Genomic DNA, 23,666 nt, shown 5'->3' with positions numbered 1-23,666 from the left:
GCAGTTAAATGTTTTTAGAAATAATGCCACTGTAAAGTAACTGGTTAAACACATAGTCAAAGGGAGACATTTAAAATTAAACTTTCATGATTTTATTAGAGCATGCTATTTTAATAGACCTTTCTAGTTATTTATATTTTGATAATTAGCATTAACTGTTACTGGCCCCATGTCAGCAAATCAAATTAGTTTTTGAAAGGAACATGAAAGTCATAATTACATTTCCATCATTCAGATAGAAATTGCACACAAAAAATAAATAAACTTTCTATTTTACTTTTATTATTATGTACTTCATTCTTTTGGTATCCTTTGGTGTCCTTTGTTGAAGAGCATACCTAAGTGGGATGTGCACGTGCGTTTCTTGAAAACCATATTGCAGCAGCAGCTGTGTTGGCAGTATTGATAACTTGTCATTTGTGTAAAACTTGTATGGTAAATTATTTCTATTTTTACAATACAGTAGTGAGTAGAGAAGAGATTGTGGATCATTCTAATTGCTTAGTAACTGGCAATGTGCCACATAATTGTGTGAGTGTGTATGTGAGTGTGTGTGGGTGTCAGTGAGCAGAGTATGTGTGCTTTATTCTCCAGGTAATCAATACATTTCCGATGAGCTGGTGCTTTAATGCAGTGTTTCTCAACAATGGTCCTCAAGTACCCCCAACAGGCCAGGTTTTCATTATAGCTGAATCAGTGCACAGGTGAAGTAATCAGCTGATCAGTAACTCAGTGGTTACTAACTTGCTCTCACCCATCATCTGATTATGTCACCTGTGCACTGGTTCAGCTATCATTTAAACCTGCCCTGTTGGGGGTACTTGCGGCCCTCTATACATGTATTTCTCAGGCATATCATATCCAGTGCCTCATCAGCCTCTGACCTCACTGCACGTCACTGATATATATATATATAAAACACACAGAGAAAGCCCTGCACTCACAAGCAAGCTCTCAGCTAAGATTAAAAGCAAAAATGGAAAGGTTAGTTACCGCATCTGGCCATAAGGGGAAAACTCAGGTAACAAGTCAAGGTCCTTTCCAAAAACCTGGGACCCTAAAACAGTCAAACAATCCAAACAAACTGGGAACAAGTGAAGGGTGCACAGGCTTATGTAATCACCCTAGTCATATACAAAACACGGAAGGGGACTGCACTCACAAGAAGCTGTGCTGTCCCAAATGGGATTTCCCCATTTGGCCAGATGCGGTAACTAACCTTTCTTTTTTTGCTTTTAATCTTAGCTGATAGCTTGCTAGTGAGTGCAGGGCTTTCTCTGTGTGTTGTATTAATTTGTTTTGTAATTTCCCCTATGGTTCTTGCACCCAGACCTGTCTGGGGTTAACTGCCTGTGACTCTGGGGACAGCACCGCTTCTTGTGAGTGCCAGTGAGCACCCAGGGCTGAGCATGTTGCAGGGTCATAGGATGTGTACCCGGTCCGCTCTAGGAGTGCAGTCCCCTTCCGTGTTTTGTATATATATATATATATATATATATATATATATATATATATATATATATATAGATAAGGTGCAGTAAACAGTGAAGCCTCAGCATTTTGTAAAATGTGCCAAATTTATTGACATTTCGGGGATTACAATCCCCTTCATCAATCCCCGAAACATCAATAAATTTGGCACATTTTGCAAAATCCTGAGGCTTCACTGTTTACTGTACCTTATCTATATCAAGTGTATATCCAGATGATTGTTCCAGGAGGGCGGATTCATTTTTGGAATTATATATATTATATGACTCTTGTCATCCTAAACACCTGCTAAGATCCATTCATAAGCGCAAAAAGGAATTGTACAAAGAGAGATACTTGTGATGGACATCTGTGTGATAGAAAGAGGATACACACAGGAGGTTTTAGATACAAATCTTACTAAAGTGGAGAAATGTCATGACAATCTCTGTTGGAATACAAAAGGAAGGATAACTAAAAATTTTGACACAAACAAAAAGAATAAACCATGTTTTATAACAGGTTTTAGTAATGACCATCACAGGGTTTGTAAAATTATCAGTCAAAGCTTGCCTATCTTACACCAAGATTCTATACTTAAACAAATCATTAGTGTAGGATGTAATTTTGTATCTAAGAGGGCTAAAACCATTGGTAATGTCTGGGCACCATCTATGCTACCGAAGTTAGAAGCCAATCATAAGTGGCTAACAAGTAGGAAGGGATATTACAAGTGCAGCAGGGCTAGGAGATGTAAGACGTGTCAATATGTAAAAGAAGGAGAAACATTTGTTTCCACAGCGACAGGTAATGAATATACCATAAAAAATTGCATAAACAGTAATACTACACACGTCATATGTCTCCTTACCTTTAAAGCTTGCCAAAAGCAGTACACAGGTCGTATGACAATATCTATGAAGGATAGGTTTTACAGCATCTAAGGTCAATTGAGTATATAGATATTAAAACACCGGTAGGCAGGCACTTTAGGGATAAACACGGAGCTAATACAGATCTCATACAAGTTCAAGGTATAGGGGTCCATTTATCATTGTGCGGACGGACATGATCCGCTATAGCGAACCATGTCCGCCACACATCGATAAATGCCAACAGCATACGCTGTCAGCATTTATCATTGCACCAGCAGTTCTTGTAAACTGCTGGTGCAATGCCACCCCCTGCAGATTGGCCGCCAGCAGGGGATGTCAATCAACCCAATCGTATTAGATCGGGTTGATTTTCAGCGATGTCTGCCCACCACCTTAGAACAGGCGGACAGGTTATGGAGCAGGCTCGCCAGAAACACGGGGCATCAAGCTCCATTCAGAGCTTGATAAATAGACCCCATAAACTTCATACATATACCAATCAGAGGTGGGGACAGAGAGAGAGATTATTGGACCAAAGTGAGGTCTATTGGATTTTCCATCTCAATACTTAATAGACCATATGGATACCAATTTGTTCTATTAAGGGTCTTTATGTTAGAAGGTATTGAGAAAGATATTCACATATGGAGGGCTACATAATATAGGAACAAATTGGTGTTAGAATATCAACTATTCCATGATTTTGTACTCTTCAATACATAAATTATCGTTATTATAATGATTTTTCATAAATAATTTAGCATGTATCTTTTAAACTATGAATTGGTGTATATACATGAAATGTGTACAATATTGTTGTATTATCATAACTGATGCTTTTCGTAATTATGAAATTGTTGTAAACTTAATAGGGTGCTTTTTCTTTTGTGTGGGAAATACCACTTTAAGATAATCAGGAAATGTATCTTTTTTAAAATGTATTTAAGGATGTTTAATGTATGTAATAGCATGCAGCTGGTAAGCAAGGGCTAGGAGGAGCCCGAAACGCGTACAGCTATGCACTAAGTGTTCACTTATGGTTGCTACAATTTTTTAACTTTACTGGGTCCTATGATTTTAAGTTTCCTAATAAACTTCAAGTTTTTACTCTACTGGCCGTGAAATGGATTTTCTATTTTCTGAGTGCAGAGTTTTGTTTGCTTCTATTGAACTTTTTACCATTTGGATGGAGGTTGTCTCTTTGCACCGATCATGTGACTGCCCTCTTAGAACGTGTGCCGACGCTGAAGAGCGCAACAGGTGGGGAGGTCTGAGTGTTGCGGGTTAGAATCTTCCATATATATATATATATATATATATATATATATATACATACACATAGTTAGTCATGTATATGTATTGAGATATATATATATATATATATATATTATCCCTTTTTAATCAAACACCTTGTCATATACCATATACCTTTGAACCCTTATAAAAAAATGTATTAACATTTATATGAATAATGTTTATCCGATAGTGTATATATGAGTGTAACTGTTTTTTTTAATCTATTTATGTTGTGTTTGGTGCATATTTTTTTTTAACCCTTTACAGGAGGGCTTCAGTGACACTTACTTGACAAGCGCATATTTAGTTTGCTTTCAAGAGTTTGCGTTTACTTTCAGCTTTCAATACCGGGCTAAAGTTAGCGCGGTCACGATATCACACTTTGGTTAGTGCGTCACTTGTAATCCAGACCAGAGTTAGCTTTTTTGCTTCTCTTGGGAGCGCGGGAGAAAGCACATTTTTACACAAAAGCAAGAGTTGTTTAATGTCCCTTTAATGTGTGTACCTTTAGTAAATACCATATTTTATGGGGTTCACTTTAGTATTGGAGGTGGAGGCGCGCTGATATTTAAAATGGTTTATTTTTTAACACAGACATAACGCACAGGCCTGTGACATGCTGCGTGTTTAATTATTTTATTGTAATGAGATTAATAAAACATATATATGTTTGTTATCTGTGCACTCAGGAGACAGCTGGGCTTTTTATTTACCATAGTTTCATTTTTCCTGCTACCATATTCTCAATAGTATGCCAAGAATGGAAATTATATAAATATTCTGTGAGGAAATAAAACAAATATTTTAAAAGCCAGTTACTGGAAGGGAATTTCTATGAATGAAATCCGATCTCGAAATTGTATTTTTCTTAACATGCTATAGGAAACTTACTTATGGAGTTAAATGAGGTATGTGGAGGTTTAGCTTTACAAATCGTGGTGATTTGGGGTTTAACAAGCAAAGAAAATCATTTCACCTTTAAGGAACATTCCTTAACAAATATATCAAATTAATTAGAGACAAACCGTATATAAGCCTTTCTGAAGAATAATATATCTCATTAAAAGTATGAAAGAATATATATATATGCATACCATGATGTTTGAAAGTTTGGGGTCACTTAGACATTTCCTTGTTTTTGAAAGAAAAGCAAATTTGTTTTGTCCATTAAAATAACATCAAATTGATCAGAAATACAGTGTAGACATTGTTAATGTTGTAAATGACCATTGTAGCTGGAAACGGCTGATTTTAATATAATATCTACATAGGCAAACACAGGTCCATTATCAGCAACCATCTGTCCTGTGTTCTAATGACACATTGTGTTTACGAATCTAAGTTTATCATTTAAAAAGGCTAATTGAGCATTAGAATTTTTTTTTTGCAATTATGTTAGCACTGCTGAAAACTGTTGTACTGATTAAAGAAGCAATACAAATGGCCTTCATTAGAATAGTTGAGTATCTGGAGCATCAGCAATTGTAGATTTGATTACAGACTCAAGATGGCTTGAAATAAAGAACTATATATAGGAACTAGGACTTTTATAAAAAAAATATAACTTTATTACAAAGGTTTAATAATTTAATTGCTATACAAGATTCATTACACTTTCATTCACTTCATTTAACAGTTTATACGGAAATACAGAAAAAGAATAGGCAGTTATTAAGAAAATAGTAAGCATAAGCATGACCATAAATAATGCATCTTTAGATTAAGTTTAATTAAAATAAATAAAACAAAATAAATAGGAAAAAATATTGTTACTCCGGATTCCAAATCATTTTTAAGGAAGAGACAAAGAATAAAAACGAAAAAAAAAAAAAAAACAATAAGTTAAACAGCATAAGGTGAAAGCTGAATTGGTGCCAAAAAGATATAGATTTCCCGGGTGTATGTAAATCTGCAGTTGGGAAAAATATGTGCTAGGGCAGCAGGTGAAGAAAAGTATTCCCTGGCACTGGAGGGGTTAAAAGTATCAGCTTTGAGGAAGGTAATCGGTTGACATTTACCTGACGGTGCCCTTCTGATGTGTTTGTCGGCCAAAACTGGATCTGATACTTAAAAAATTCTTTGAACTCATTTGCCGGGGCCTTCCAGTTTACCCAAAATGTATTTGAATGACTCATCCAGACTGCACGTATGTCTTCCGGATAATCTATTAATCCTAAAACAAAAATGCATACATATATGTGAGTCTAAATATAAACATGGCGGACTAATGTAAAGTTTTATTTCAGTTTTAAGTCCATCACACGTATTTATAGTGCAGTAGTCCATGTGCTTTACTCAACTTGTGATGATTAATATTTAAGCTACAGCTCTAAACAGCAGAACTCATTATCTCTGCGAAGACCAAGCTGGTTAGGTAACTAAAGTCTGGTTACTGGTGCATTGCTCGCTATTGGGACAGCCATTCACGTAGCCTCAAGCAAACCTTCTCAGTCTTTATATTGCCTTGTTGGTTATAAGTGCAGCATGGGTGATGTATTTTGGCCTTATCTCCAATATTACTTTAAAGGGACAGTGTACACCATTTAGTAATAGACACTACTATAGAGTATGCACAGATACAGATATAAAAAACGCAGTATAAATTTTTTTAAAAGTGTACTTGTGAAAATCCCAATTTAGCACTGCTGATGAGGTTAAGCTGGGACACCCACTGAAAGGGGCTGATAGCAGAACCCCCTCCCCTGCATATGAAAATACCCATTATACAAACAGAAGCAGTCTGAAGTCAATATACATCAGTATACATCTAAAACTTTTGGGGTTAGGTTAGGAGTCTGAAAATCAGCACAATGTTATTTAAAAATAAGGAAAACTATACATTTTTACAAAAACACTCCCAGCTGGGCCATATAAATGATCATCTACAAAACATTTATGCAAAGAAAAATCTAGTGTACAATGTCCCTTTAATGTCCCCTGTAACTATGTTTCAGGATAGGTGACTTTTGTGATACAGGAAAGTAAGATATTCTTTGCAATCACTCGGCTAGATTTAGAGTTGGGCGGTAGCCGTCAAAACCAGCGTTAGAGGCTCCTAACCAGTCAGGAAAGGGTCTAACGCTCACTTTGCAGCCGCGACTTTTCCATACAGCAGATCCCCCTACGCCATTTGCGTATCCTATCTTTTCAATGGGATCTTTCTAACGCCGGTATTTAGAGTCTTGGCTGAAGTGAGCGTTAGAAATCTAACGACAAAACTCCAGCCGCAGAAAAAAGTCAGTAGTTAAGAGCTTTCTGGGCTAATGCCGGTTTATAAAGCTCTTAACTACTGTGCTTTAAAGTACACTAACACCCATAAACTACCTATGTACCCCTAAACCGAGGTCCCCCCACATCGCCGCCACACTATTACATTTTTTAACCCCTAATCTGCCGACCGCACACCGCTGCCACCTACGTTATCCCTATGAACCCCTAATCTGCTGCCCCTAACACCGCTGACCCCTATATTATATTTATTAACCCCTAATATGCCGCCCCCAACGTCGCCACTACCTACCTACAATTATTAATCCCTAATCTGCCGACCGGACCGCGCCGCTATTATAATAAAGTTATTAACCCCTAATCCGCCTCACTCCCGCCTCAATAACCCTATAATAAATAGTATTAACCCCTAATCTGCCCTCCCTAACATCGCCGACACCTAACTTCAAGTATTAACCCCTAATCTGCCGATCGGAGCTCACCGCTACTCTAATAAATTTATTAACCCCTAAAGCTAAATCTAACCCTAACACTAACACCCCCCTAAATTAAATATAATTTTTATCTAACGAAATAAATGAACTATTATTAAATAAATTATTCCTATTTAAAGCTAAATACTTACCTATAAAATAAACCCTAATATAGCTACAATATAAATTATAATTATATTGTAGCTATTTTAGGATTAATATTTATTTTACAGGCAACTTTGTAATTATTTTAACCAGGTACAATAGCTATTAAATAGTTAATAACTATTTAATAGTTACCTAGTTAAAATAATTACAAAATTACCTGTAAAATAAATCCTAACCTAAGTTACAATTAAACCTAACACTACACTATCAATAAATAAATTAAATACAATACCTACAATTATCTACAATTAACCTAACACTACACTATCAATAAATAAATTAAATACAATACCTACAAATAAATACATTTAAATAAACTAACTAAAGTACAAAAAATAAAAAAGAACTAAGTTACAAAAAATAAAAAAATATTTACAAACATTAGAAAAATATTACAACAATTTTAAACTAATTACACCTACTCTAAGCCCCCTAATAAAATAACAAAGCCCCCCAAAATAAAAAAATGCCCTACCCTATTCTAAATTAAAAAAGTTCAAAGCTCTTTTACCTTACCAGCCCTTAAAAGGACCTTTTGTGGGGCATGCCCCAAAGAATTCAGCTCTTTTGCCTGTAAAAAAACACATACAATACCCCCCCAACATTAAAACCCACCACCCACATACCCCTAATCTAACCCAAACCCCCCTTAAATAAACCTAACACTACCCCCCTGAAGATCTTCCTACCTTTTCTTCACCATGCCAGGTATCACCGATCGATCCAGAAGAGCCTCTGATGTCTTCATCCAAGCCCAGGCAGGGGCTAAAGAGTGACGTCCATCCTCCGGCTGAAGTCTTGATCCAAGCGGGCAGAAGAGGACATCCGGACCGGCAAATATCTTCATCCAAGCCGCATCTTCTATGTTCTTCAATCCGATGAAGACCGGCTGATCTTCAAGACCTCCAGCGCGGATCCATCCATCTTCACCGACGACTTCCCGACGAATGACGGTTCCTTTAAGGGACGTCATCCAAGATGGCGTCCCTCGAATTCCGATTGGCTGATAGGATTCTATCAGCCAATCGGAATTAAGGTAGGAAAATTCTGATTGGCTGATGGAATCAGCCAATCAGATTCAAGTTCAATCCGATTGGCTGATCCAATCAGCCAATCAGATTGAGATCGCATTCTATTGGCTGTTACCGTCATTCGTCGGGAAGTCGTCGGTGAAGATGGATGTTCCGCGTCGGCGGGATGAACATGGATCCGGAAGAAAGAAGATTGAAGATGCCGTTGATAGAAGACTTCAGCCGGATCATGGACCTCTTCAGCTCCTGCTTGGATGAAGACTTCAGCTGGATCATGGACATCTTCAGCCCCCCGCTTGGGCTTGGATCAAGACATCGGAGCCAGGACGGATCGGTGTGATACCTGACGAGGTGAAGATAAGGTAGGAAGATCTTCAGGGGCTTAGTGTTAGGTTTATTTAAGGGGGGTTTGGGTTAGATTAGGGGTATGTGGGTGGTGGGTTGTAATGTTGGGGGGGGGGTTGTATTTTTCTTTTACAGGCAAAAGAGCTGAATTCTTTGGGGCATGCCCCACAAAAGGTCCTTTTAAGGGCTGGTAAGGTAAAAGAGCTTTGAACTTTTTTAATTTAGAATAGGGAAGGGCATTTTTTATTTTGGGGGGCTTTGTTATTTTATTAGGGGGCTTAGAGTAGGTGTAATTAGTTTAAAATTGTTGTAATATTTTTCTAATGTTTGTAAATATTTTTTTATTTTTTGTAACTTAGTTCTTTTTTATTTTTTGTACTTTAGTTAGTTTATTTAAATGTATTTATTTGTAGGTATTGTAATTAATTAATTTATTGATAGTGTAGTGTTAGGTTTAATTGTAGGTAATTGTAGGTATTTTATTTAATTTATTTATTGATAGTGTAGTGTTAGGTTTAATTGTAACTTAGGTTAGGATTTATTTTACAGGTAATTTTGTAATTATTTTAACTAGGTAACTATTAAATAGTTATTAACTATTTAATAGCTATTGTACCTGGTTAAAATAATTACAAAGTTACCTGTAAAATAAATATAAATCCTAAAATAGCTACAATATAATTATAATTTATATTGTAGCTATATTAGGGTTTATTTTACAGGTAAGTATTTAGCTTTAAATAGGAATAATTTATTTAATAATAGTTAATTTATTTTGTTAGATTTAAATTATATTTAAGTTAGGGGGGTGTTAGGGTTAGGGTTAGAATTAGCTTTAGGGGTTAAAAAATGTATTATAGTAGCGGTGAGCTCCGGTCGGCAGATTAGGGGTTAATGCTTGAAGTTAGGTGTCGGCGATGTTAGGGAGGGCAGATTAGGGGTTAATACTATTTATTATAGGGTTATTGAGGCGGGAGTGAGGCGGATTAGGGGTTAATAACTTTATTATAATAGCGGCGCGGTCCGGTCGGCAGATTAGGGGTTAATTATTGTAGGTAGGTGGAGGCGACGTTGGGGGCGGCAGATTAGGGGTTAATAAATATAATATTGGGGTCGGCGGTGTTAGGGGCAGCAGATTAGGGGTACATAGCTATAATTTAGCTTGCGGTGGTGTACGGAGCGGCAGATTAGGGGTTAATAATAAAGTGCAGGGGTCAGCGATAGCGGGGGCGGCAGATTAGGGGTTAATAAGTGTAAGGTTAGGTGTCTTAAGACTCGGGGTTCATGTTAGGGTGTTAGGTGCAGACTTAGGAAGTGTTTCCGCATAGGAAACAATGGGGCTGCGTTAGGAGCTGAACGCTGCTTTTTTGCAGGTGTTAGGTTTTTTTTCAGCTCAAACAGCCCCATTGTTTTCTATGGGGGAATCGTTCACGAGCACGTTTTTGAAGCTAGCCGCGTCCGTAAGCACCGCTGGTATCGAGAGTTGCAGTGGCGTTAAATATGCTCTACGCTCCCTTTTTTGGAGCCTAACGCAGCCCTTCTGTGAACTCTAAATACCAGCGGTATTTAAAAGGTGCGGGAGAAAAAAAGCACACGTAGCTAACGCACCCCTTTGGCCGCAGAACTCTAAATCTAGCCGTAAATCTAGCCGATTGTGATTTGAAATGCATGATAGGAAGAAGTGATATAAAGTTATTGGAGCTATGAATTGATTCAAGGTTATCACCAAGTTTATTCTACTAAATGTAGTGTTGTCTTACCAATGTTTTCCACCTCTATTTTGCTGGAGTGAAGAGTTTTCTCTCTGTCCTTAATCAACAGATACAAGTTATTGTACATAAGTACATCGTCAGTAGGAAAAGGGCAAACATAGATAGTGTGGGTGCTATGCTGTTTGTCAAGTGAGCATTCCTTCTCTGGTTCCCTGTAAGGGCACAAGGAAAAGAACGTACTTCTATCAGCAGTCACAATTAAATTGCACATGAAAAAGTGAGAGTAAAATACATTATTGATAACATATGATGTCATGATTAGTTGGATTTTCTTTCCATTTCAAGCACTGAAAATAATTTCTTAATAATTTATATTTGATCTAAAATATCCATAATAAACTGTGGGCAAAAAACAATTGATATATTTTGATTTAATCAAGGTCCAGATGTACACATAGCTATTGGAAATAAAAATATATTTATTTCACTGGTTTTTCTTACCCATCGTAGTAATAATAGAAACCATACGAGGAGTTACTTGCTTCATCAGTTTTCAGATTTTCCAGTTCATCTGATTCCCAGTAACATGTGAGGTCACTGAAAGTTCTGGTAAAGCAGTGAGGTGCTTCTGATTGGCCGGATAAGAGAGCAATATCTGGGGACACAAAAATTCATTCTTAAAGGGATATTATATCGTAACAAATGCTAGATACAATAGGCTAGATTACAAGTGGAGCGTAAAATACGCTTTTGCGAAAGCGACATTTGCGCTCCACTAAGTAATACCAGCGCACGCAAATGTGCACTGGTATTACGAAATAGCCACAATGCGAATGCAACCTCACATTCACATTGCTGGGAAGCATTGCTCTCACGAGAGGGCGCTTCCATAGGTTCCAAAGGGAGCCTCTTTCTCATGCTGTGAGACACGGCATGAGAACTAGCGCAGCGAAGGGGGTAAGTCGCGCAGCAATGGGCAGCAGATTTAAATATATATGTATATAAATATACACATATATATATGTATATTATGGTATATATATATGTATATATATATATATGTGTGTTAATATGTGTATATACACATATTAAACACATAACTATGCTTGTATATAAGCATTATAACTAAAAGGGACATAAAACCCATTTTTTTCATGGTTCAGAGGATTCAGTTTTATATGGCAGCAGTTTTGCAAGAATGCATTTGGGCACTAGATGGCAGCAGTGTTTGTACAATGTATAACATTATAAAGAGACATAAAACAAGTTAGGAGTGAGACAAAATATAATAATATGTACTTTAATTCTTTACCTGCAAATTTATACTGCCTCGCTATTAACCCTTTCTTTTAAGTTTCTGAATTGTAAAGCTCTAACTCCCCCAACACATTTCCTTCTATGGCTGTTTCTATATCTATTGTTGTTTTGTTAGAATGCAAAAGTGCAAAGGGATTATCTGATGGGCATAACTAGAAGCTGCAATCTCAGTGGAAATACAATGCCTGTGTCTAAACACTGACAAGGGGGGTGGAGTTGGCTTCTCCAGGCAGCTTAGCAATGTAATTATTTTTGCTTATTTTTAAAAATTATTTGAAAATATTTACCAGCAATTTTTAAACATTTTTTTATTTTTTAAATAGTATATTCTACCTCAACCATGAAAAAAAAAATGGAGTTCCTGTCCCTAAAAGGTAATTCCTCATAAAATGCTTAAAGGACCATTACATACTGTAGAATTGTATAACCCCTAAATGCATAATAAAAAGACAATGCAAAATCACTTTGGATTTCAAATTAGTAATATTTTTTTTATTAAAAATTTCAAAGCTTCTTTTCATTTCCCTGCCCTCCTTTTTTAGGTCCTGGACATCATATTTTTAACATTTTTTAAAATATATTTTTAAACTATATTAAAGAGGATCTTTATTTGATGCCAATGGATAAGTATATTTAAAATAAATAAATATATGGAGTATTTGATTTTGTGGGTGCACAAATTCCCATGAGTTACAGTAGCACATTTCAAGAATATGTTATTCTTACTACTGGCATATGGCTCACTTGTGCGTGCACTTTGCATATTGCAGTATGCTTGGTGGTTTATGCGCATAAAAAAGTTGGCACAAAATCATTGATTACTAAGTATCAGGTAGATTACGAGTTGTGCGTTCGTCTTTTTAATGCTGAAAAAAATGGTAATTTCAGCGTTAAAACAGCAACGCGGCCATTACAAGTCTTGTCGGTATAGCTGTACCGCAAGCCTTTTAGCCTGTAACGCAACATCAGTCCCGAACTTGTAAAAATGAACGGCTAGATTAGTGTTGCGTTAGCCTTAAAAAGCAGCGTTAAGAGGTCCTAACGCTGCTTTTTAAGGCCCGCTAGTATTACGAGTCTTGATGTCTTGGTGTACCGCTCACTTTTTTGGCCAGACTCGGAAATACCGCAAATTCACTTACGTCAATTGCGTATCCTCTTTTTTCAATGGGACTTGCATAGCGCCGGTATTACGAGTCTAACCAAAAGTGAGCGGTACACCCTCTCCTGTCAAGCGTGGTACTGCAAGTCAGTAGTTAAGAGTTTTACTCTACAACGCCGTAGCATAAAACTCTTAACTAAAGTGCTAAAAAGTACACTAACACCCATAAACGACCTATTAACCCCTAAACCGAGGCCCCCCCACATCGCAAACACTAAAATAAATATTTTAACCCCTAATCTGACGAATCGGACATCACCACCTCTATAATAAATATATTAACCCCTAAACCGCCGCACTCCCGCATCGCAAACACTAGTTAAATATTATTAACCCCTAATCTGCCGGCCCTAACATCGCCCCCACCTACCTACATTTATTAACCCTTAATCTGCCACCCCCAACGTAGCCGCCACTATATTAAATGTATTAACCCCTAAAACTAAGTCTAAAAAAAACCCTAACTTAAATATAATTACAATAAATCTAAATAAAAATTACAATTAATACCTAAATAATACCTATTTAAAACTAAATACTTACCTATAAAATAAACCCTAAACTATCTACAATATAACTAATAGTTACATTGTAGCTATCTTAGGGTTTATTTTTATTTTACAGGCAACTTTGTATTTATTTTAACTAGGTACAATAGTTATTAAATAGTTATTAACTATTTAATAACTACCTAGTTAAAATAAAGACAAATTTACCTGTAAAATAAAAACTAACCTAAGTTACACTAACACCTAACACAACACTATAATTAAATAAATTAACTAAATTAAATACAATTAATTACAATTAAATAAAATTATCTAAAGTACGAAAACAAACAAACACTAAATTACAGAAAATAATAAAATAATTACAAGATTTTTAAACTAATTACACTTACTCTAATCCCCCTAACAAAATAAAAAAGCCCCCCAAAATAAAAAAGCCCTACCCTACACTAAATTACAAATAGCCCTTAAAGGGGCCTTTTGCTGGCATTGCCCCAAAGTAATCAGCTCTTTAATCTGTAAAAAAAAAGTACAAATACCCCCCCAACATTAAAAGCCACCACCCACACAATCAACCCTACTCTAAAACCCACCCAATCCCCCCTTGAAAAAACCTAACACTAACCCCTTGAAGATCACCTTACCGGTAGACGTCTTCACCCAACCGGGCAGAAGTGGTCCTCCAAACGGGCAGAAGTCTTCATCCAACCAGTATCTTCTATCTTCATCCATCCGGCGCGGAGCCGGTCCATCTTCAAGACATCCGACGCGGAGCATCCTCTTCATCCAGAGTCTTCTTACCAAATGACGGTACCTTTAAGTGACATCATCCAAGATGGCATCCCTTCAATTCCGATTGGCTGATAGAATTCTATCAGCCAATCGGAATTAAGGTAGAAAAAAATCCTATTGGCTGATTGCATCAGCCAATATGATTGAGCTCGCATTCTATTGGCTGATTGGAACAGCCAATAGAATGCCAGCTCAATCCTATTGGCTGATTGGCTTTTTTTTATTTTGGGGGGCTTTTTTATTTTGTTAGGGGGATTAGAGTAGGTGTAATTAGTTTAAAAATCTTGTAATTATTTTATTATTTTCTGTATTTAGATTTATTGTAATTATATTTAAGTTAGGGGGGGTTATGGTTAGACTTAGGTTTAGGGGTTAATAACTTTATTATAGTGGTGGCGACATTGTGGGTGACAGATTAGGGGTTAATAAATGTAGTTAGGCTGCGGCGACATTGGGGGCGGCAGATTAGGGGTTAATAAATATAATGTAGGGTTCAGCGATGTTGGGGGCAGCAGATTAGGGGTTCATAACTGTAATGCAGGTGTCGGCGATGTCAGGGGCGGCAGATTAGGGGTTAATAAGTGTAAGATTAGGGGTGTTTAGACTTGGGGTTCATGTTAGGGTGCACGAGCACGTTTTACCAGCTCTCCGCTACTGTAAGCGGTATGGAGGTGAGATGTGGAACTAAATTTTGCTCTTCGCTCACTTTTTTGCGGTTAACGCCGGGTTTCTAAAAACCCGTAATACCAGCGCTGTCTGTAAGTGAGCAGTGAGCATAAACTGCTCGTTAGCACCGCACAGCTTCTAACGCAAAACTCGTAATCTAGGTGTAAGTTTTTTCGTGGGACTTCCATAGTGCTGCCATTACAAGTTTTGCGGTGAGGTTAAAAAGCTTGCATAAAATGAAAGCCCCACACATCGCAATAAACTAATTTAAACAAGTCACCCCTAAACCTAATGCCCCCCTAATTTTATATTAAATTACAATTTCCCTATCTTAAATTAAAACTTTCCTGTCAAAAGAACCCCCTAAGTTTAAACTAACAATTAAACTAATGTAACTATTAAACTAAAATTAAACTAACTACCAATTAAAGAAAACTAAAATACATATTAAAAAATCCTAACGCTACTATAAAAATTACAAAGTATCTAATTACAAAAAATAAAAAATACTAAATCAAATCAGCCAATAGGATGAGAAATAGTGAAATCCTATTGGCTGTTCAAATCAGCCAATAGGATGAGAGTAACTGACATTCTATTGGCTGGTTTGAATAGCCAATAGAATTTCAGTAGCTCTCATCCTATTTAATGATTTGAACAGCCAATAGGATTTCACTAACTGTCATCCTATTGGCTGATTTGATTTTCCAAAATCAAATCAGCCAATAGGAATGCAAGGGACGCCATTTTGAAAAGGCTCCCTTGCATTGAAGATTCAGTATATGGCAGCGACCATATGAAGAGGATGCTCCGCGCTGGATATCTTCAGGATGGACCCGCTTTGTGCCGCCGGGATGAAGATAGAAGACACCGCCGAGATGAAGATAGAAGATGCCACCTGGATGAAGATAGAAGACGCCGCCTGGATGTATGAAGACCTCGCCGCCTGGATGTCCGGACTACAGGAACTGGAAGTGGAACTTTTTTGGGTGGGTTTTTTTTTTGTTTAGGGTTTGGGCTTTTCTTAAAAGAGCTGAATGCCCTTTTCAGGGCAAGCAAAATAGCTGAATGCTCTTTAGAGGGCAATACCCATACAAATGCCCTTTTCAGTGCAATGGGTAGCTTAGGTTTTTGATAGAGTTCGGTTTATTATTTTTGGGGGTTGGTTGGGTGGTAGGTTTTACTGTTGGGGGTCTAGTAAAATAGCTTATTTCTTTGGGGCAATGCCCCACAAAAAGCCATTTTAAGGGCTATTGGTAGTTTATTGTAGGCTAGGGTTTTTTTTATTTTGGGTGGGCTTTTTTTATTTTTATAGGACTATTAGATTATGTGCAATTCTTTTTTATTTTTGATAATTTCGTTTGATTTTTGTAATTTAGTATTTTTTATTTTTTGTAATTAGATACTTCGTAATTTTTATAGTAGTGTCAGGATTTTTTTAATGTGTATTTTAGTTTTCTTTAACTAGTAGTTAGTTTAATTTTAGTTTAATAGTTATATTAGTTGAATTGTTAGTTTAAACTTATTTTTTTTTAATTTAACAGGTAAGTTTTAATTTAATTTAATTTAAGATAGGGAAATTGAAATTGTAATATAAAGTTAGGGGGGCGTTAGGTTTAGGGGTTACTAGTTTAAATATGTTTATTGCAATGTGGGGGGCTTTCGGTTTGGGGGTTAATAGTTTTATTTAGTATATTTCATTGTGGGGGCTTGTGGTTCAGGGGTTAATAGTTTAATTTAGTATATTTCATTGTGGGGGCTTTCGGTTAAGGGGTTAATAGTTTAATTTAGTATATTTAGTTGTGGGGGGCTTGCGGTGTAGGGGTTAATAGGTTTATTATAGTGGCGGCGGTGTAGGGGAGCGGCAGAATAGGGGTTAATGAATTTTCATAGTGGTGGCGATGTTGGGAGTGGCAGATTAGGCGTTAATAGATTTATTTAGGTGGCAGTGATATCAGGATCGGCAGATTAGGGGTTAATAACATTATGTAGGTGTCGGCGATGTCGGGGCGGCAGATTAGGGATGTTTAGACGTGGTTTTTATGTTAGGTTGTCAGGTTTAAACTTAACTTTTTTCCCCCATAGAGATCAATAGGGCTGCGTTACAGAGCTTTTCATTCCGTGATCACAAGTGTTAGGTTTTTTTCTAACACTTTCTCCCTATTGATGTCTATGGGGAAAGCATGCACGAGCACGTCAAAACAGCGCTTGTATTTTGTGCGGTATGGAGCTTAACGCAACCATATCGCACGCACAAGCCGGCTGTTTGAAAACTTTTAATGGCAGCGCTATGGAGGGTGAAATAACGCAACTTTTATTGTGTTCGTTAAATACCCTCTGTCGCACATAACTTGTAATCTACCTGAACGTTTGTAAGTGCAAGAGGATTACAAATTGCTTTTAATTTAATTTGGAACATATTCCTGTACATTTGTAAGATTAATAATGAGATTAGAGGGTTTTCTAACTAACAGCTAGATTACGAGTTTTTAGCGCTATAGGGAAATGAACGACTGCCACAAAAGTTATTTCACCTCCCTACAGCGCTGCTATTACAGGTTTACAAAAACCAGGCTTGTGCAGGCGATATGGTGGCGTTGAGCTCCATACCGCACCGAAATACAAGCGCTGCTTTGACGTGCTCGTGCACGATTTCCCCATAGACATCAATGGGGAGAGCCGGCAAAAAAGAAGCCTAACACCTGCAATCATGGAAACAAACGTTCCGTAACATTGATGTCTATGAGGAAAGAAAAAGTTAAGTTTAAACCTAACACCCTGACATAAAAACCACGTCTAAACATCCCTAATCTGCTGCCCCAGACATCGCCGCAACCTACATAATGTTATCAACGCCTAATCTTCCACCCTTAACATCGCTGCCACCTAAATAAAACTATTAACCCCTAATCTGCCGCTCCCGATATCGCCACCACCTACATTACAGTTATTAACTCCTAATCTGCCACCCCCAATGTTGCCGCCACAATACTAAAGTTATTAACCCCTAAACCTCTGGCCTCCAACATCACTAACACTAAACAAATATATTAACTCCTAAACTTAACCCTAACCCTAAGCATAACCCACCCTAACCCTAACGTAAACCTAACCCTAACGTAACCCTAACCCTAACACCCCCAATCTTAAATATAATTAAAATAAATCTAAATAAACCTTACAATTATTACCCAAATAATACCTATTTAAAACTAAATACTTACTTACCTGTAAAATAAAACCTAAACTAGCTACAATATAACTAATAGTTATGTTGTAGCTATCTTAGGTTTTATTTTTATTTCACAGGTATGTTTGTATTTATTTTAACTAGGTAGACTAGTTAGTAAATAGTTATTAACTATTTACTAACTACCTAGTTAATATAAATACAAAGTTACCTGTAAAATAAAACCTAACCTGCCTTACACTAAAAACTAACATTACAATAAAATAAAATAAATTAAATTATTAAAATGCAATTTTCTAAATTACAAAAAAATAAACACTAAATTAAAAAAAATTAAAAACGAAATTATCAAAATTAAAAACTAATTACTCTTAATCTAATAGCCCTATCAAAATAAAAAAGCCCCCCCCCCCCAATAAAAAAACCCTAGCCTACACTAAACTGCCAATGTCCCTTAAATGGCCTTTTGTGGTTCATTGCCCCAAAGAAATCATCTCTTTTACCTGTAGAAAAAATCCTGCTGGTGAAGTCATCATCCAGGCGGCAAGAAGTCTTCATCCGGGCAGCCTCTTCCATCTTCATCCAGCCGGCGAAGTCTTCATCCAGACGGCATCTTCTATCTTCATCCATCCGGCGCGGAGCGGGACCATCTTCAAGACATCTGGCACGTAGCATCCTCTTCCTACGATCGACGCTGGAAAATGAAGTTTTCCTTTAAGTGACGTCATCCAACATGGCATCCGTTACATTCCTATTGTCTGAAAGATTTCTATCAGCCAATAGGAAAGGGGAAACAATCCTATTGGCTGTTGCAATCAGCCAATAGGATTGAGCTTTCATTCTATTGGCTGATTGGATAGAATGAGAGCTCAATCCTATTGGCTGATTGGATCAGCCAATAGGATGAAAGCTCAATCCTATTGGCTAATTGCAACAGCCAATAGGATTGTTCCCCTTTAATTCCAATTGGCTGATAGAAATCTTTCAGCCAATAGGAATGTAAGGGACGCTATCTTGGATGACGTCACTTAAAGGGAAACTTCATTTTCCAGCAATGATCGTAAGAAGAGGATGCTCCGCGCCGGATGTCTTGAAGATGGACCCGCTCCGGGCCGGATGGATGAAGATAGAAGATGCCTTCTGAATGAAGACTTCTTGCCGCCTGGATGATGACTTCGTGGCTGGATGAGGATGGATGTCTGGACTTCGATAACTGTAAGGGGAACGTCGGGGGTTAGTGTTAGTTTTTTTTAAGGGGTTTTGGGTGGGGGGTTTTTAAGCTTAGGGTTTGGGCAATGTAAAAGCGCTAAATGCGCTTTTAAGGGCAATGCCCATCCAAATGCCTTTTTCAGGGCAATGGTTAGCTTAGGTCTATTTAGATAGGTTTTTATTTGAGGGGGTTGGTTGGTTGGGTGGTGGCTTTTACTGTTGGGGGGTGTATGTATTTTTTTTTTACAGGTAAAAAAGCTGATTTCTTTGGGTCAATGCCCCACAAAAGGCCCTTTAAGGGCCATTGGCAGTTTAGTGTAGGCTAGGGTTCTTTTTTATTTTGGGGGGGCTTTTTTATTTTGATAGGGCTATTAGATTAGGAGTAATTCGTTTTTATTTTTGATAATTTCATTTTTTATTTTTTGTAATTTAGTGTTTATTTTTTTTTGTAATTTAGAAAATTGTATTTTAATAATTTAATTTATTTTATTGTAATGTTAGTTTTTAGTGTAAGGCAGGTTAGGTTTTATTTTACAGGTAACTTTGTATTTATTTTAACTATTAGTTATATTGTAGCTAGCTTAGGTTTTATTTTACAGGTAAGAATGTATTTAGTTTTAAATAGGAATTATTTAGGTAATAATTGTAAGGTTTATTTAGATTTATTTTAATTATATTTAAGTTAGGGGGTGTTAGGGTTATGTTAGGTTTAGACTTAGGCTTAGGGTTACGTTAGGGTTAGGTTTAAGGGTTAATATATTTATGTAGAGTTAGTGATGTGGGAGGTCAGAGGTTTAGGGGTTAATCATTTATTTAAGTATATTTCATTGTGGGGGGCTTGCGGTTTAGGGGTTAATAGGTTTATTATAGAGGCGGTATGGGCGGACGGCAGATTAGGGGTTAATAATCTTTAAATAGTGTTTGCGATGCGGGAGGGCAGCGGTTTAGGGGTTAATAGGTCTATTATAGTGGCGACGATGTCGGGGAGCAGCGGAATAGGGGTTAATAAAAAAAATTAGTGGCGGCAATGTCTGGAGCGGCAGATTAGGGATTAATAAATTTATTATAGTGTTTGCGATGCGGGAGGGCCTCGGTTTAGTGGTTAATAGTTTATGGGTGTTTAGTGCACTTTTTAACACTTAAGTTATGAGTTTTATACTAAAGCTTTGTAACGTAAAACTCATAACTACTAACTTTAGATGGCGGTACGGATCTTGTCAGTATAGGGTGCACCGCTCACTTTTTGTCTTCCCAGGCAAACTCGTAATACCGGCGCTATGGGAGCCCAATTGAAAAAGGACTTTTTTTGAAAGTGCGGTACTGACGTTGCGTGACGGCCAAAAAGGTGTGCAGTACACCAATACCGACAAGACTCGTAATAGTGGCGTTAGGGAAAAAGCAGCATTATGAAGCATTACGATGCTTTTTCACTCATAACGCAAAACTCGTAATCTAGCTGTTTATGTTGTTAAACTGAAATATGATATAAATATTTTCTGATTCATAGTTAAAAAAAACTAAATTTTCTTTCATGATTCAAATAAAGGATGCAATTTTAAACAACTTTTTAATTTACTTATATTATTAATTTTTCTTCATTCTCTTGGTATCTTTTGTTGTAAAGCAGGGACGTAAGCTTAGGAGCATGCACATTTCTGAAGCACTATATGGCAGCAGTATTGCAAGAATATTATCCATTAGCAAGAGCACTAGAGGGCAGCACTATTTTCTGTCATGTAGTGATCCAGATGCTACCTAGGTATCTCTTAACAAAGAATATCATGGGAACAAAACAAATTTGATAATATAATTAAATTGGTGCTTCATCTGCCCATTGAGATCATGTGACCAAACTTACCAGCAGCAGAAATAGCACTGGGCTGTGTGTATTGTTTATATGTATTTATGTTGTGTGTGAGTTTTACTAGAGGGCAGAACTGGTTTAGAAGTGATTGTATAATTTAAGGTGTTTTTGATAGTATGATGCAGCATTTATAATATTTTTGCTTAGGTAAAATCTAATAGTTTTCTCCTACACTAAAGACCAAGGGGTCGAATTACCATTGTGCGGGCGGACATCGATAAATGCCAGCAGCATACGCTGTCGGCATTTATCATTGCACAAGCATTTCTAGTGAAATGCTTGTGCAATGCTGCCTCCTGCAGATTTGCGGCCAACAGGGGGTGTCAATCAACCCGATCGTATCCGATCGGGCTAATTGCTGTCCACCACTTTAGCGGTGGCGGACGAGTTAAGGAGCATCGGTCTTATGGCAGCAAATATAAATCAAACACTAATCCATTTTAAGTACGGAAACTTGCTAAATTGCTTAAATAATATATGGTGTGTAATTTGGGAGCTGAAAATAATTTAAATACAAGATTTTTATACATGTTCAATAGTGATAGACAGACAGACAGACAGATGATAGATAGATAGATAGATAGATAGATAGATAGACAGACAGATGATAGATATATAGATAGATAGATAGATAGATAGATAGACAGACAGATGATAGATAGATAGACAGACAGACAGACAGATTGAGTGAGTGAGATAGATAGATAGATGATAGATAGATAGATAGATAGATAGATAGATAGATAGATAGATAGATGATAGATAGATAGATGATAGATTGATAGATAGACAGGCAGAGTGAGTGAGATAGATAGATGATAGATCGATAGATAGATAGATAGACAGACAGACAGACAGATAGATAGATAGATAGATAGATAGATAGATTGATAGATAGACAGACAGAGTGAGTGAGATAGATAGATGATAGATAGATAGATAGATAGATAGACAGACAGATAGATAGATAGATAGATAGATAGATAGATAGATAGATAGACAGACAGAGTGAGTGAGCTAGATAGATGATAGAAATAAGTGATAAGTGGCAAAAAATGACTTAAAGGGACACCGAACCCAAATTTTTTCTTTCATGATTCAGATAGAGCATGCAAGTTTAAGCAACTTTCTAATTTACTCCTATTATCAATTGTTCTTCGTTCTCTTGATTTCTTTATTTGAAAAAGAAGGCATCTAAGTTATTTTTTGGTTCAGGACCATGGAAAGCACTTGTTTATTGTTGGGTGACTTTATCCACCAATCAGCAAGAACAACACAGTGTGTTCACCAAAAATCGGCCGGCATCTAAACTTACATTCTTGCATTTCAAATAAAGATACCAAGAGAATGAAGAAAATTTGATAATAGGAGTAAATTAGAAAGTTGCTTAAAATTGCATGCTCTATCTGAATCATGAAAGAAAAAAAATTGGGTTCAGTGTCCCTTTAAGTTTTTTATTTCCTTTCCCCAGCACAAACATATTTCTTTAGTATTACAAAGAGGAACAACAAATGCATTAGATTTATTATACCTATTTTTAAACAAAGGGGACGATAATGCTGTATACAGAATAAAAGATTCACAACTGGATTAACTCCTTTCTCACCAGAACCTATTGTATTCTATGTACCTGTTCACTGGCATTCTCAGCTCTCCATCCTTAATAAACAGTTTTATAATACAAGCACTGTAGAGACAATTCTAGTTCTTAGGAATCTATAGGGATTTACCAATCTGACACAAACACAAAAATACATTTATATCAATGTGAAATACATAGACGCAGATGAGGTGCTCTCCTACCTTGTTCTGTAACAGGAGATAACAGCACAGGATGCAATAACACAGTCACTAAGATGCACAGGTGCATGTGGCCCCTGAGGTTCTGCTCTCCCATTCTGCCTAAACAACCTGTATTATTTGCTCTCTCTTTCTTTGCTGGTTGGAGTGTTCTGCCAGGAGCTTATCTTGCCTCTTTAGCTGGAGCCTCAGGAAATGTATTTCTTGAGGGGTGAGAAGGGCCCCAAACCACCAGCCTGTGGTGAGTACCATCTGACAATGACAAGGCTAGAAGCGGCTGTGCATCCTGTTAGTGGCCAGAAAGGGAACGAGAGGAAATTTAACAGCAGGAACCAGGCATGGAATCTATAGAGAAAAGAGAGGGGCTGACACATAGAAGAGGGGTACCAGAAATCATAGAAGAGTAACAACTCTAAATAATGAGAACAAAACATATTAACTTGTTGTGCTTTCAGGAAAGAAGACTGAAATAGAACCAACTTCACGATTCAGATAGAACATATATATATATATTTATTTTTTGAAATAATTAAATTTACGTCTGTTGCTTAATTGACTTTGT

At 36.9% G+C, this 23,666-nt stretch overlaps 1 protein-coding gene across 1 annotated transcript in view; it reads right to left on the bottom strand.

Annotated features, from left to right (window-relative positions):
* The window catches only part of MPL (MPL proto-oncogene, thrombopoietin receptor), a 52,075-nt gene extending 28,874 nt beyond the window's left edge, over positions 1–23,201 (bottom strand). The window contains exons 1-4 of the mRNA XM_053693214.1: positions 23,108–23,201; positions 11,100–11,253; positions 10,647–10,810; positions 5,660–5,814 (exon numbers count right to left, since the gene is read on the bottom strand). Coding sequence (XP_053549189.1) covers positions 5,660–5,814; positions 10,647–10,810; positions 11,100–11,253; positions 23,108–23,201 — 567 coding nt within the window. The remainder of the gene's footprint in view (positions 1–5,659; positions 5,815–10,646; positions 10,811–11,099; positions 11,254–23,107) is intronic.
* Between the last annotated feature and the right edge of the window lie 465 nt (positions 23,202–23,666).

This window comes from Bombina bombina, chromosome 10, assembly GCF_027579735.1.
Source record: "Bombina bombina isolate aBomBom1 chromosome 10, aBomBom1.pri, whole genome shotgun sequence".
Lineage (NCBI taxonomy): Eukaryota > Metazoa > Chordata > Amphibia > Anura > Bombinatoridae > Bombina > Bombina bombina.
Note: the sequence above shows the minus strand (reverse complement) of the source record. Positions and strands in the feature narration are given on the sequence as shown.